This window comes from Onychomys torridus, chromosome 2 (genome assembly GCF_903995425.1).
Source record: "Onychomys torridus chromosome 2, mOncTor1.1, whole genome shotgun sequence".
Taxonomy (NCBI): domain Eukaryota; kingdom Metazoa; phylum Chordata; class Mammalia; order Rodentia; family Cricetidae; genus Onychomys; species Onychomys torridus.
Genome location: NC_050444.1, coordinates 21,224,946 through 21,241,870, shown reverse-complemented (window position 1 = coordinate 21,241,870; position 16,925 = coordinate 21,224,946). Strand labels below are relative to the sequence as shown.

General features: G+C 38.4%; 1 protein-coding gene across 1 annotated transcript; it reads right to left on the bottom strand.

Moving 5' to 3' along the window:
• Positions 1 to 364: 364 nt before the first annotated feature.
• Positions 365 to 16,024, bottom strand: Slc7a13 (solute carrier family 7 member 13). The gene is made up of 4 exons (XM_036180144.1): positions 15,334 to 16,024; positions 11,449 to 11,580; positions 3,899 to 4,260; positions 365 to 619 (listed from the first exon to the last, which is right to left on the bottom strand). Exons 1-4 carry the CDS (start codon positions 16,022 to 16,024, stop codon positions 365 to 367), a joined length of 1,440 nt encoding a protein of 479 aa, XP_036036037.1.
• Positions 16,025 to 16,925: the final 901 nt, after the last annotated feature.

Here is a 16,925-nt window from a genome sequence, read left to right as displayed (position 1 = left end):
TCTCTATTTTTCTCTTTTAAAAAAAAATGTATGGGCATTTTGCCTACATGTATGCCTGTACACCATATGGATGCAGTGCCTGCAAAATCCAGAAGAGGGCACTGGATCCACTGTGACTGAAGTTACAGATAGTTGTGAACTTCCATTTGGGGGCTGGGAATTGAACCCCAGTCCTCTGGAAAAGCAATTGGTGCCCTTAACAGCAGAACCTTCTCGCCAACCCCTTTCTTTTCCATTTTAAAGCCAGGAACTTCCTGGGTACTTTTGTATGCACCATTTCAGTTTCAAGAGTTGCCGCTATTATTATTCTAGCCTGCACTTAACCTTTATCGAACATGGAGTGGTTATAAAAGGCTATTACTTTTCAATTTCCTACTTCTGACATTTGCTCATCAGACACATCAGGGATGCAAATATTAAACAGTAATTGCAGATAGCAAGTCAACTTCTCAAACCAAACCAACTTCACTTTAAAGTGTATCAATGGCATGTAAAACAGCAGTCCACTGAGAAGGAAGAGGAGCACATAGATGTAATGCATCTTTGGAGACTTGACAAGGGGAATCAAGACCAAGCACAGGCTGATGGTCATTGCTATGAATACAAATGGTAAAAACACCTGAAAAGATAAAATTAAAGAAAGTGATTAGATATGTAAATGCACATGTAATAGCTGAATGTTCATGTAAGTAAAAATAATGTGACATTGATAGTAAAAAATTAGGCTAAGCAAGCTTTTGAGTTAGATCAATATGCTAGGGACTCATAATGCCACAATAAAAGGAAATGCTGGAGACTATCTTCAGAGAATGTTGGTTGGAGGGGATGAGAATCTAGCTTTGACTCTTCATGAGATGGCCATAAGCATATGTTGATTGTTATGACCACCTGCAGGCATGAACTTATTCAGAAAGAGTTTCTAAGACTGCTGGGGGTCCTGGCAATCTTCCATAGAACATATTTTACATCAGTAAGCAAGTCAAAAGAAAGACTATTTTTACCCTCTGTTAATCAAGTTAATGTCAACAGTTAAATATTAGTATTGTACAGGTCTCACAAATTAAGAGAGGAACATATTAAGACAAAAAATATTTTGTCTGAAACAGTTCTATTTTTGTTTCAGACAAAATATTAAGAATTCATCCTTGGTACCTGGATTGTGTAAGAAATGTAAACATCCCACACTTAATATTGCTAATTACCCTTGGTTTTTGTTTTATTGTTTGTTTCTCTTGAGAGTCCCACTGAGTAGTTCAGTTTGGCCTTGAACTCATCATTTTCTTGTCTCCACCTCCCAAAAGGCTCTAAATTAACTTGAATTATAGGTCTATACCACTTGGGTCTAGATAATCAATTTTGAGATGTCTGTAAAAGACATGAATCTATACTTGTATACTCTAGTTGGTTGAAATTATGGAAGTTTTTCATGAGAGGGTCATTCATTTGAGTCTTAAATAACAGTCTCTTCTTAATTGTTTAAATGCCCTTTTGGGGGGGGGAATATTATTTTAAGGTGTGTTACTTTTGTTTATGTTGCATTTGTTTAACTCTGTGAAGCTGTGTTGCTGTGCCTGTCTAAAATACCTGATGGTCTAATAAAGAACTGAATGGCCACTAGCAAGGCAGGAGATGGCAGACAGATAGAATATATAGGAAGAGAAATCTGGGAGGAAAATGTAGCCAGAGAAAGCAGAGGATATGAGGGGCCAGCCACCCAGCTACACAGCAAGCCATGGAGTAAGAAATAAAAAAAAAAAAGGTATACAGGAATATAGAAGGAAAAGCCCAAAGGCCAAAGACAGACATGTTAATTTAAAGTTAAGAAAAGCTGGCAAGAAACAAGCCAAGCTAAGGCTGGGAATTTATAATTAAGAATAAGCCTCTGTTGTGTGATTTATTTGGGAGCTGGGTGGTGCCCTCCCCAAATAACAACAACAACAACAACAACAGAAATAGCCCTTAAGAAAGATAACTGCATATCTCACAGCTCAGATGTTCATCAAATAATTGAGTGATAGATAGTAACACTCTGAGGGAAGACAAAAATACTTAACCGTTTGTGCTTAAGGTTGCCCTTACCTTCCTTTTCGAGCAAATGTAAGTCAAATATAGTATCACAATAGCTGTTAATGTTATACCCTGGATTTTTCCATGCCTTTGCTGATATAATCCACCTAAGAGTCTTAGGAGGCAAGTATTGACTGTGTCCATTGTAAGTACGAAGGAACTGAGGGTCAGTGGTGAAATAACAAGAGGAAGCTTAGAAAAGGAGACAGGAAACTAGACCTGAGCCCAAACTATAATGATTATCTTGTGTTTCTTGGTGTACCAAAAATTCACAACTTCCTTTCAGTTTACCTAGTCAGTGATATAAGCATGAGTCAGAAAACAGCAAAGAAGTAAACAATTTTTAAAAGATACAGATGTAAATTAGAAAGAGAGGACGACCCAAGGAAGTGCTTCTAGGGAGCTCATGGGCGTAAACCATACAATGGACACACTGGAGCCTTCTCTAGTCACCACCCAGGTGTCACTGCCAGTGCACCAGTTAGCATTCACTGCATGTCCAGATAAATGTAACTTGTCTAAAACTGGGGGCCAAGTTGTAGTGAGTAGCTGTTCCAGCTTTGACCTGGAAGTACTACCCCCACTGAGGCTTCCAGTAACTGTCACGCCTACTAGGAAGGGCTGAGAGAGGAACCCTTAAAACCCAAGATCTGGATGTACAGGCTCTCTTAATTCCTTGATCCTGGATGCTGGAGGTAGATCAAGCAGAGTTCTCTAGAGAACACCACCAGACTGCGCCACACCCAGACCCTGTAACCTATCCCTTTACTTGTAAGTTACCCCACAAAATAAACCTCCCTTTTAACTACACGGAGTGGCCTTAATAATTTCACCAATACCAAGTCTCATGCATTTCTGTACTCAGAGAAGAGAACCTAGGAAGGTGCTTGAAATATAGTCACATGAGTTCTCAAATATCCAAGAGTTAGGTGACAGCTGAATAGAAGAAGTAAAAGCAAGACTGAAAAGAAAAGATAGTGGTAAATCAGCAACATAGATGATGAGGACTGATGATAATGATTGTTTCCCTTCTCCCTAGGCTCTTATATTTTATGCTGAGAGACAAACAATCCACGGAGACTGAGGAGATCTGAATCTTAGCTTCATTCTGTGCTGTATGAGCATAGATAAGTAATGTTCTCTTCTCTAATATGGATATAATGGGAAGGGTAACTTTTGTACTATGGGTGATACTGTATTTGGACAGGCTACTAGCCAATCAAAACTATTCCATTATCCACATAGGTTCTCTCCCTGATAATATCCTCATGTTGCCAAGTTTTTGCTTATTATCTTTCCTGTTATGAAAGAATGTTCTCCTTTTACATGACATATTTCTGCACTTGACTAGCAGCAAGTTTACATAAAAATAATATAGTATTTGATAAGAAAAATAATAAAGTTGAAAGGAAGGAATCTTTTGAAGATCAAAATAAGCTGATATTTCAGAGCAGTAAATACATTCATGACTTGACTTTCTGTCAATCATTTATTTGCTAAATCTGCCCTTACTATAGAAGATATAGCATGTATAAATAGCTATGTAAGTAAACCAAGTGACCTTAGGTCAAATGACTCCCAATGATCTGTTTCACCATCCAAAAATATCTGCCTTTCTCACTAACAAATCCTTAGATTGAACCTAAGAGATTTGGTATTGAGTAAAGCCTATTCACCATGAACAGAATGAAAATGAAGACTAGATTGCTTGTATTTGTTTCTCAGTTTGCTGAGTAGTAACACTTCTGCTTAGAGATCTTCTGGATATACTCCTCAAATACAGTCATATACTTCATTTCACATAGAACAAATTTACCCAGCCCACATTTACCTTATAAGGTCTGTGTAGATTAGGCTCCTGGTACCTCAATTTCAGGATTCCTATCATGGATAACATAGTCCAAATGGAAGCAACAAAATAGAGATAATTTATCAGTCCAATTAAGTTTGTTAAGACGATTGCAATGGATCCCATACTGACATTTAGAAGCACAGCTATGAAGGGGGATGAGTGAACATTAAGGGTAGTGAACATCAAGGGCAGCTGGCCATGCTGGCCTGCAGTGTATGCCACTCTTGCTGACTCAAGTACATTAATCACAAGGTTACTAAACAATGAGGCAGAAATAGCAAAGGGAACAGTCCATGTTAATCGGGGGATGACTCTGTCAGTCCATGTAATAGCCACAGCATCTACAGAGGAAAAATAAATACAAAAAGAAGTGTGTTAAAAAGAGAGTGAGGAAAAACAAGAGAGTGAGAGAGAATCTAATGATAACCTTTATACAATAATATTTCACAGAGAAAGCATAAATTCTAAAAATAAATTTTATGAAGGGAATTTAACTTTGTTATTTCCTTTTTCACATTCAGATAGTATCTTAGGCTTGTGCCCATTTCAGTTCATCACCCAGCATCATGAATAGTTGATTTTATATCTTCCTCAAAAGACCAAGCAAAGACCCTTCATATCTCTTCTATAACATCAGTAATTTACTCCCTGACAGACACTATAATACTGGATTTTCAATAAATACTTGAGAAATGCATTAATTATGTTGAGTGAATAACAAATGCATGCTTAAAAACTAAAAGTAGCTACAATGCTGATAGACTGAGCCAATGTCAGAAAAGCAAAACACACTACTGACAGAATATAAGACTCACCCAAACCATAGCACAGTGTAAAATGTAAAAAGTGAACATAAACTACACCCAGATAAAAAATATTTCTGATGCTTGTGTAGTGGATAGCCATCCCAGCATTGGCCAGGAAGTTCCAACCCCCATTGAGGCTTCGGTAATGGTCACGCCCACAAGGCGGGGCAGAAAAGGAAACGGAAGACGGAGGATCAAGAGGAGGTTGCGCGCTTGGTTCAGGGACCCTGGACGCTGGAGGGAGACCGAGCAGAGTTCTCCAGAGAACACCGCCGGACTGCACTATACCTTTGCCAGACCCTGCAACCTATCCCTTCATTGTAAGTTACCCCACAAAATAAACCTCCCTTTTAACTACATGGAGTGGCCTAAATAATTTCACCAGTATGCTTGAGACTTTTCTAAGCTATAGACCAATGGTTCTCAGCTAGAAGTGACTTTGCTCTTCAGAGGTCACGTGGCAATGCCTGGAGAATTATCTGACTTCCCAAAACTGGAAAGATAGGAGTTTGTGGGCAACTGCAACTAGTGGATAGCAGCCACAGATGCTGATAAGCATTTTGTGATGCTCAGGACAGTTTCAGTGAACTGCATGATGCAGGACTTGGACTATAGTTCAATGGCAAAGCACTTGCCTATTGTCTATGAGGTTGAGTTCAATACTGAGCACTCCAGAACAAAGTGGTCCAAAATGTTGATGGTGTTGAAATTCAGAAACCTTGCATTAAAGAATGCATTAGAGCATATTCTAGAGTTGTTATTTGTATTTTAAGGCCAAAAAGACATTATGAACATTAACTCAATGTCAGTCAATATAAAAAATACAAATAGATGGAAACCAAGGGGATTTGGAGGAGGAAAATGAGGGAGTAGATATGATCAAAATAACATTGCATACATGTATGAAAAATCTGAAATAATAAAACATATTGTTTAAAGAAATCACCAGTAAACAAAAATATCCATCATCTATGGAAATTCTTTTTAGTCCAATTTGTACTATGAAAATATATGGTAAGACAAATCATTCCACCCCTAAGTTCTGTTTTCAGTGATGTGAGCAGAGCAGAGCTTAATGTCCCTTTGTAGGTAGGTGTCCTCTGAGCTCATGAGTTTGTCCACAGGTAGCTAGTTTCCAGATGAGCCACCAATACATTAGCATTCTGATGCATAACATAAGACTCTTCAAATATAACTGAATTAAAATCTCATCAACAGTTCTTGTCCTTAAGATCTAAATTTTTTGTTGAGATGGGGTTTCTTTGTCTAGCCCTTGCTGTCCTGGAACTGGCTCTATAAACCAGGCTGGCCTCAAACTCAAAGAACTGCCTGCCTCCACCTCCCATGTTTAGGTTTAAAGGCATCCATGCCCAGCAAGATCTTAATTCCTAGCCAATGTTTGTTAGTTTAAAAACTAGATTTTCTGAATATCCCAGGATGGTTTCAAACAAAAAATCCTCTTGTTTTGGTTTCTAAATGCTGGAATTACAGACATGTGGTACCATGTTCAGTTACTAACCCATTTTAAATAGCCCTACCTGTCACATCACTATGGTGATATTTTATTTGTACTGAAATGTGATTTTATTCGTATGTAAATAAATAAAGTTGCCTGGGGGTGAGAGCTAATAGTAAGCCATAGCAGAAACCAGGTGGTGGTGGCACACACCTTTAATCCAGATCGCATGACAAGCAGATCTCTGTGTGTTCAAGGATACAGCCAGCATGGAGACACATGCCTTTAATCTCAATACCAACCATAGAAGACCTGGAGGTCTCTACAGACAGGCAGTAACAAAGAGGTCATGTGGTTGGGTTTACAACCAATGAGAAGGCAGAACAGAAAGTCAATAAAAAGACAGATACACAGGAAGTAGGTCTCTTTTTGAGGGGAAGGACGGCAGCAGCAGTGAAGGGTAAGAAAGGGTTTTAATATCAGCTCTTAGCTATTACTCTGACCTCTTAGGCTTTTAACTCTGCATTTGGCTCTGTGTTTCTTATTTAACAAGACAGTTACATCTACACATCATCTTTCTTTTGAGTGTTATTCTAAAACAGTGGGTGGTACTGAAAAATATCCCAATGCAGTTCTTACTTATTCCAAATAAGGTCTTGTTGTTGGACGTCCAGACCTCCACACAGTGCACATTTTCAGATATGTTTTGAAATACTTCCTTCCTGCACAGGAAGAAAATAATGCACAGGAAATCTTCAGTTTCTTGGTGGATATTCTACAAATAATGATTCCAGAGGAAGACCATGCAGCTCTGCCCACAGAGTCTCAAAAATTAAATGTAGTATTTCTGCACAATCTTTAGTTCTATTCTACAAGTGGTTTTTGCCTCCTTTTTTCCTCCTTTATATGTTTTTTATTTAAAGTTTTATTATATATTTACAGTTACATATATGTACACACATATGTTTTTATAAAAGTAAAATGAACAACACTGAAGCCTACAAAGTCAAAAGTTCCCTCTCCTCACCATGTTTTCACTTATGTGTTCCAATTTTAAGTGCAACTAATGTCTAATTGATTCCCTTTTCAGAATTTCTCTATAATTACCCGTATCAGTCTGTGAAGATTGTATGCTTGAGTTCTGTGTGTGCACATGTGTGGGTGTGGAAGTGATTGTGTGATTGAATGCTTATGTTTGCTTTTGTTCACTTTCCAGTGTATCTTGGTCATATTAGTACACATGCATACATATAATTATTTTAGTTACTTCCCAGTACTCTGTAATATAACTATAAATTATCTCCTTTTCTATATTGATAGATTTCTTGACTGTTTCCAGGGTATTTTTTTATTATTATTAATTGAAGTGTGCTTTAAAGCTGAACTTCATGGCAACATTCCTGTAATAGGAAGGCTGAAGAGTGGATCAGAGTTCCAAGCCAGCCTGAACTATATAGCAAGATTCTACATGTCCCTCAAAAGAAAAATGTACTTTAGTAAAAAAGACTCAAAAAAAAATAATGTGAAATAATTTAATGCATGATATCCCTCACTGACCATAACAAGGAATTATTTTAAGATGTCAAAAATTACTCATGCAAATTCTTTCTTTCTTTTTGTTTATTTATTTATTTAGTTAGTTAGTTTTGAGACAGGGAGCTTACTAGATAGCTCTCCCTGGCTGGTCTGGAACTACCCATGTAGATCAGCCATGCCTGGCTTCTGTGCCTCCAATTCTTAATTTTTCTATACTTCTCTTGAGAGTACATTCTTAGAAGCAGGATTTGTGAGCATGCAAATTTTTTACCTAAATATTTATGTATTCCTATTGTGTGTGTTGGAGAGAGAGAGAGAAGTCGGTCAGAAGACAACTTTGAGTTCAAGAATCAATTCTCTTCTCCCATGGAGGGTTCCAAGGATCCTGTTCAGGTCACCAGGGTGTCACAGCAAGTGCTTTACCTGCTGAGCCATCTCACTGGCCCATAAGCACATATGTTCTTAAATATGAGAAATACTGCAAAGTTATCATCCACAAATGATTGTATCAGTTTATGAGTAACTAATTTGAAAATTTCCACTTACAGTTCAAATTTCTTAACGCAGCTAGGTATTTGAGACAAACTTCCTGTAGGCCATCTGAACAAGGAAACTTTTTTAACATCAGTTTCCACATCACTTCTTAACCATTTAGATTATCTTGCCCTATGTTCATATCCCCTATCTTAAGTGTGGTTCAGAAACCTCTAGAATACCATATGAGCACACTGTGAACACCTTGTCAGCAGGGCCTCTGGAACTCTGGTGGTCAGTTTGAAAATGTTGGAGCTGGGAATCCTTACCACACTGTTTCTATCCTCCAAATTCTAAACACCCTTCTTTTCTCATGAATATGACTTTCACAATGAAGACTTTTTTGTTAGTTGTTTATTGGGGTTTTTTGTTTTGTTTTGAGACAAGGTCTCTCTCTATGTAGCCCTGGCTGTCCTGGAACTTGCTATGTTGATTGTAGACCACACAGACCTCCTTCCAAACTCACAGAGATCCACCTATTTCTGCCTCAGAAGTGATGGAATTAAAGGCATGCACCTCCACACTCAGTTTAAGAACTTTTTTTTGGGAATTTATTACTAATAAGTTGGAAACAAGACAGAGTTCTGACATCTACAGATTAAACACATTGCATGTGACTACCTGTACTCTTTTCTATATAAACTGCAGAAACTATTACTATTATAGATTCCAATGTGCCTCAAATGAAATGTAACATCAGTTCACATTATATTATAAAAATTCATACTCCTTTGAAAACCTTTCACATATTTATATATGCTTGATTGATTTCCATATGAAAGCATGCCTCCCACCCTTCCTAACTTACAAGGAGCTTATCTCTTATTTGTAACCATCTCTGTAGTTATATAAATCATGCACCCCATAAGGCACACACACACACAAAATCACTCACAACCTCATCCCAGCTGAGCATCATTGTTCATTGGTTCGTCCCTGTGTTACTGTAAAACACATTTCTGTCATTAACACATCATAACCACTGTCCTCTTAAGTGTCCATCAACAATATGACCTTTTAAAAAAACTCAGAATGGAGCCAGTGTAGGGGCTCTCTAGGGAAATGTGCTTGCTGCCACACCTGAAGACCCGAGTTCCATCCCTGTAATTTACATGGAAGGAGAGAACCAACTCCGGCAAATTGTCCTCTGGCCTCCATATGTACAATACAGGCACACTTGCACACATACAAAATATATAAACAAATGCAATTTAAACATTTTTAAACAAGAACCAAGAATCGTCTATTATATGGACTTAGCTGAGTTATTTATTTCAAACATATTGGCTATTTTGGTGATCTTTAATTTTGTGCCACCATGATTGATATGATAGCCTTCCCTAAATATATGTTCTTTATATATAGTTCTGATTATTTTCTCAACTTAAATTTCTAATGCAGTAAAAGTACATATATTCAAATTTTAAGGTAGTAATTCCAATTTTAAATCAAGTCTGAAGATTATAAGCCTGAAAAAGGCAGTGATAAACAAATTATAGCCAGATAGTGATGGCACATGCCTTTAATCCCAGCACTCAGAACTGCCAAGTAGGAAATGTTAGCCAGTAGGATCTTTGTGAGTTTGAGGCCAGCCTGGTCTACAGAGCAAGATCCAGGACAGGCACCAAAACTATGCAGAGAAACTCTGTCTTGAAAAACAAAACAAATTACAAATAACAGTTAGAAGCTTCCTAAGTTTTCCACACAAACTCAAACTGTTTTGCTTCCTATAAAATTGTTGCAATTTTTATGATACGCCAGAGAAGATTTTACAATTCTTTAATAATCAGTATAGACAGAGCACTGGCAGTCATAATGAATGCCAGCTTTAGTGAACCATGGCCTCAATGCTCACTGGCCAGTGGCCCTGGCCACAACTATAGTTGATATTTAAATGAACTCCAACACAGCTGAGGTAGTTAATGATTCAGTGCCTGTATTTGCCCAGGGTTGCATTTGGTTTGTTCCCACAAAGGATTGATTCTATCTCGTCTCTCGTGCCAATGATATCTAGACTCTTAACGAATCAACTTTACTGTGGCACACTACCTGGCAGCCTTCTGTGGAGTAGTCATGTTGCAATTGAGGCAATTGAGGGGTTTTTATTTCTAAGCCTTCCCTGAAATTTGATATCTCCCCAAGTAAACAAATGATCATGTGAAAGAACTTGTGAATACTGAACACCCTGATTTTACCACTGTACACTGTATACAATATAATAAATTACCATATGATACCTTACAAATCTCTATATAAAATACTTTATAAATATAAATTTAGGTCAGTAAAGAGACTTACCTCCAGTGACTCAAATACTCACCAAAACAAGAAAAGTTGCTCAAAACTGCTTAGTGCAAAGCTCCTGAGTGGAAGGCTTACCTCAGAAGGTGATCATTTGAGGTGTGATGTTTGTGTGAGAAAACAGCTAGTCTTCTGTTTTTCCTGATTTTCACATTTTCCAAATTTCCTTTTCCCCTTGTTTCTGATATTCCTCTTTAAATGACTGTTCATTTCTCTTTGAAAATTTCTTGTTCTCCTTTTTGAAAAGGGTCTCTCTAAACTAGATGTCCTCTAGCCTCAGCTTCCCAAGTGCTCTAGCAGGCTCTAGATCACAGGCACTTACCATTATCCCTGGCATATTCTTTAATTCTCTATTCTTCAATTTGAGCTTCAATCAAAATCTCAATATATTTAGGATCCTTTGTCAGCATAAAATTTGCAGTTATTTAATATGAAAAATTTTATTTTAAATATTAATAATATTATAGTCATCACTGACCATTAGTGTTTATTCATTCAGCTGTTAATATCCCTTATTTCAAATTTGCCATTCTTAGTGTCACATAGATTACTGAGAATCAAGCATTTGCAAGTATTAATAGGTATTATTACCAATTATGTAGTGTTACCGTGCCTGAGATCATGCAAACAGTAACTAATATTTTGAATCTGTGTCACCCATCTGCACTATATATACCTTTTCCACGTTGTCAGAAAATGCACAGCTATGCTTGAAATGAATCTCCCTTCTAAACCAAATCAAACTCTCACCACCCTGTTATTAACACATCATGAATTGTGAATTGAGTCTCTGTATAGAATAATGACCAGGATTCAGTGATCCTGACTGCCAAAGTGATGCTTAATTGTACTGAAGGACTATATTTTATTTACTATCTTGTTATTTGTGTACAAACCTGAAGCGAGAATTTCCCTGGGCGTCAGAACTGCCAAGTAGGAAATGTTAGCCAGTAAATACACCACAGTTACCAGAGGCAGTGCTGTAAATATGCATTTAGGAATTGTTTTGTTGGGTTTCTTCAGCTCCCCTATAATGCATAAAAGAGCAACATCAGATTTGGGGAAAATATTGCTTCTTAAATTTATGTTTGAAATTGTATATGTGTCAAGTATTGGACTGCATTCTTTCCATTCATTCTGCTAACACACACATATACACACTCAGAGGCAAACTATTGCACACTGATCTATTTCTTAGGACACTGGAGTTTGGGCTCATGGTGCCTGTTCCATTTTCAACCTTCCCCAATCTCCATGCTCCTTGAGGAGGAAGTAGACACTGATTCAAATAGTAGGAATAGAATTTTGAACAGAAACTTCATAAGGTTTAACCTCAGTAAGAAGAGCTCCACAGTAAGCAATCACATAGACAAAAGTGTAAGTCCTGAGTATGGTAAGTGACTATGAAGCAGAAACACATGATGTAGGGACAGGTCATGTAACAGTTTGATGGAACCTTTTACTACTTCTGTTTAATTGGTAGCCTGGCCTTTTAAAAAACACATCATTCCCCTTCTTGCTAAAGTCCCTGTTCTTTTGTATTAAATGTTGTTTCATAGCTGCCAACTTGGCCACTGCTTCTCCTTCAAAACTCAACAAAATCATTACCTCTGAGAAAGTAAGAAGACACTCCCTGGCCAGCAAGATCATCTCATTAATATGATCTTAAGGCAAGTACTGAAAAAGATTAAAGAGTCAGTTTCCCTCTCTGTTTTTTTTTTTTAATGATTTTTAATGATTCAACTATCTTTTTATTCAAACAAAGAAAAAACAAACAAAGAAGCTTGGAGATGTGTCTCACTAATCAAGTATTTGTCTAGCATGGAACTAACTGGTATGAACTGATGAAGCATAAGAAGAATAAAGAGTTAACAAAGATCTAATGTAACCCTGCCTGCCACTTACTGCTTGTGGGCTTTGACAACTATGGCTATTGGGGTTTCATATTGTTTAGCTCTATGTTGGAAGTGTCTTAGTCATGGTTCTATTGCTGTGAAGAGACACCATGACCAAGGAAAATCTTATAAAGGAAAGCATTTAATTGGGGGCTTGCTTACAGTTTCAGAGGATTTGTCTCTTATCAAGTCAGGGAGCACTGTGGCATTCAGACAGGAATGGCGCTGGAGCAACCACTTTATATCTTTATATCTTGATCCATGGGGGGGGGGGGAGAGACTGGGTCTGGCACGGGCTTTTGAAACTTCAAAGCCAACCTAGATACTCTTTCTCAAACAAGGACACACCTTCTAATCCTTCTAATTCTTTCAACCAGTTCTACTCCCTGGTGACTGAGCATTCAAATATATGAACCTATAGGGACCATTCTTTTTTTTTTTTTTGTATGTGGAGCTGAGGATTGAACCCAGGGCCTTGCGCTTGCTAGGCAAGTGCTCTACCACTGAGCTAAATCCCCAACCCCGTAGGGACCATTCTTATTCAACTACCACAGGAAGAAATTATGAGGCAATAAATTTCCACTCCCAGTGCCTTTAAAAAATGGTATTGCTGGACTAGATTATATCACATTGGTACAACACTTGCCTAAAATGTGCAAAGACCACATTTGGTGCCTGGCACACACCTGTGCCTCCCCATTCACAGGCTGTTGTTAATGCCTATAATTATTAGTTCAACCTTTGGGACAAGCAAGAAGGCAACGCTTTAAATTAGCTACACTTTCTCCTGAGCCTTTTACTTATTCTCATTACCTATTGAGTTTGTAGAAAAATGACAGAGATTAGAATTTAACCTATAAGAGACTTATACAATAAGAGGTTATTATTATGACAGTTTATAATAACTACCTGACAGGCAGTGAATATCCTTGGGCCTTGAGAGTGAAAAACAAGGTGTTCTGACACTGTTTATCAGGTGCTGATAAACCACATTTTGTAAGTAGAAGTGCTATTTAGAAGTCTTCAGTTTTATTTCTGAATTAATTACCACAGCACACATTGAAAGAGTGCCACTTTAACTCACAATCTTCAGGAGCTCTATCACAGCCTTCTTTTATTAGTTCTTCACTTTTTAACCCAGTGTACAACAACTTTTTTTCCACAAAGCCCATCAATATTTCTCTTAACCAAGGAAGCACCTTCTGATCTCTTCTCAGACTCTTCAACTATGGAACACTTAGCTCTGTGAATAGAGCCCCCTGTTTGGACACATGAGGACTTGTCTTTATGATTCTTCAAGCTTTCTCTGCTTTCTTACTCGATCTACTTCTTCTACCTACTGCAGGAAAGTTGACAACATCAGGTATTCACCCCCAATCCTATGTTCTTCCTCTGTCCATTTCCTTTAACATTCTCATCCAGCATCAAGGCCATTAGCCATCAAATGAAAGCAGTTTTATATTCCCGCAGTGCATTACACAAACTCTTTATGTTTCTGGTTTTCGTTCTTATTTCTCTATGACTGGGAAGGTTTTATTCTATTCAAATTGCTAGTCTGTTGTAGTTAGTAACAGTGGAAACTTGTCTTTTCTTTTACTGAACTTACACAGCAATAACATTGTTTCATGGTCAGTATTAAGTACCATATACAATTTTTTTTACGACAAAGAAGTATACTGATCTTAAGACATGATAACCATTTAAGACATGATAACCATTTGAAAGATTAAAAGACAAAGTATAGGTAGGAGAAAATACTTGCTATGGTTAGGAAACAGGGAGAGAATTCATGAAATTAAAGGGAGGTTTTTGGTTTTTTGTTTGTTTGTTTGTTTTTTTCCAAGACTCAAGTCCATTCATATTTAACCTAAAAAAAAAAAGGAGAGCTGGTAAAGTAAATGAGTGTGAAGAGACCCTGGCGGTAAGAAGGGAAGAGTGCAGAGTTCAAGGATGGAGGTCAACTTTACAAATGAAAAGAGGAGGAGTATGTTAATGAAGGGGAAGGCATTAAATCTTTCCTGGGAGCCATCAAGACAGCTATGATTTTTCTTGTGTTTAAAAACTCTAAAAAACCTAATGAAAGAGCAAAGCAAAGTTCAGCCCCGATGTTCTTTCTGCTCTGGGATTCTCAGTGAGCAAGGAAGCAATGCTTCACAAGATTCCAGCTACAGCAGCCCTGCACTTCCATGGTAAGCAAGAGGTCTTGAAGCTGCAAGCAGCCTGTCTACTTCATGTGTCCAGGAGGGTCAGGCTGAGGGGTGAGGAGAAGGAACCCTTTCAGGCTCCTGTGACCACTGGTACTGGTAATAATCCTAAACGTTTTGTTTTGGTTTTGACTTGTGCCAGGAATCAAATCTAGGGTCTCAGGCATGCTAGATACTATTGAGATATGTCCCCATCCCATCACCCAGTTGATTTATTATATGAACATTCACGAATACATTCATTCATGAAAGCAGAAAATGTCATAATAAATATATGATTCCAAAGTAAATAAATGGAAATAGTGAAGAGCCTACAGTGTATCATACCCACTCACAGCACCAGCACAGTCCACTTTTACATCATCCCTGGATCCACAGTTTCACAATTATTTCCACAATCTGAGTGTTCATGCATCAACAGAAAGAAAACTACATTAATCAGGAGCCTCACACTTCTGGTGGTGGTGGGAGGGAGATGAAAAGGAGTTTTTTGTTTGTTTTCATAGAGGTTTGAAATGGATTGATTGGAAAGAAGAATTAAGAGTAGGTGATTTAGGAAATCAAAGTAGAAGATCATTGAATTATGTATTTAACCTGATAGTTAATATACAATGAAAGATGCTCATTTCATACATGCAACATAGCAGCCATAGCTTGAGTTTTTTCCCAGATGGATAATTACCTGCTACATATGTAAGGCATCCCCCGCCCGAAAATGCAAAGTATCCTTGGAAGACGGCTTCTATAACCTGGGAGATCTCTGGAAACTCAGCATCAAAAGCATTCTGAAGCCTTCCCACATTCTCCTTCTTCCCTCTCACCAGCATGAACACCCCACTGAGGGAAATGAAGCCCAGTATGCCCATCTTCAGCATGGTGCTCACTGACTGAAGCCATGACAGCTCTTTCACACCACGAGAATTCAGAATTCCCACAATCCACAGCACTGCCAGGGCAAGGCACTTCTTTGGTAGATTGGGGGCAGAACAGCTGGGATAGAAAGGCTGAATGCCATACTCAGCCAGTAACAGCGCTTGACTGGCAGTTACTCCTGGGCCCAGAAACAAGGAGGTCCAAAGTCTCAGGAATGCAATGGAAGGGCCGAAGCATCTCTTGATGAAATAGTAGTGAGCCCCAGTGTATGGGAATGCTACCCCGATCTCTGCAAAACAGAGAGTGCTGGTCATGGAGAGCACGGCACAGACAGCCCAAATACACAAGGAGACTCCCACATTCATGCAAGAGTACTCCAGCACCCCCTTGGGGGACACAAAAATTCCTGCACCAATTATATTAATAATTAGAAAATTTGTCCCCCAGAAATATCCAAGTTTTCTCTTAAGCTGTATTTTCTTCCCTGTATCCATTGTCATCAAGAGAAATTTACATTCACTAAATTACAGTTTGTGAATGTTTCTGCCTATAGGTTCATGGATGCTCTGAAATATAATTGTTCTGTCCATTTCCATTAAATATGGTCTATTTTCAATAATTAACAAAGTATCTGTGACACATTTAAGTGAAACAAAACAGATTACCTATAAGGGTTTAGTTTGAATCTTCTTTTAATGATTATCAGAATAAGGAATTCAGTTGAAAAGGAGTTTTAAAGAAACCAAGGTTTTGGAAATGGAAATAAAGAGCTTTCTTGTTAAAGTTGCACCAAAAAAAAAAAAAAAAAAAAAAAACTGTCAAGATTAAGTGGGCAGCTTAAAAGTCACAAAAAGTATTGGTCTGACCTAGTCTGGTGATCAGATGGCCAAACACCCTAACTGTCATGCTGGAACTCTCATCCAATAACTAATGGAAGTGGATGCAGAGATCCTCAGCCAGGCCCCAGGTAGAGAGCTCGAGGAGTCCAGTTGTCTAGAAAGAGGAGGGACTGTAAGAGTGTGAATTGTTGAGCCCAAGATTGGAAAAGCACAGGAACAAATAGCCAAACTAATGGAAACACATGAATTATGAACCAAAAGCTGTGGAGCCCCCAGCTGGATCAGGCCCTCTGGATAAGTGAGACAATTGAATAGCTTGAACTGTTTGGGAGGCACCCAGGCTGTGGGACCAGGACCTGTCCTTAGTGCATGAGCTGGCTGTTTGGAACCTTGGGCTTACACAGGGACACTTTGCTCAGCCTGGAAGGAGGGGACTGGACCTGCCTGGACTGAATCCACCAGGTTTAAATGAGTCCCCAGGGGAGTCTTGGCCCTGGAGGAGATGGGAATGGAGGGGAGTGGCTGGGGGGAAGGTGAAGTCGGGAGGGGGGAGGACAGGGGA

Excerpts from the sequence above, each read along its gene's own strand:
- Slc7a13 (XM_036180144.1), bottom strand. The coding sequence starts at position 16,024 with ATGACAATGGATACAGGGAAGAAAATACAGCTTAAGAGAAAACTTGGA. Across the intron at positions 11,581-15,333 it reads ATGCCTTACATATGTAGCAG|GGGAGCTGAAGAAACCCAAC; the intron begins GTAATTATCCAT and ends TATGCATTATAG. Across the intron at positions 4,261-11,448 it reads CAGGGAAATTCTCGCTTCAG|ATGCTGTGGCTATTACATGG; the intron begins GTTTGTACACAA and ends TTTCCTCTGTAG.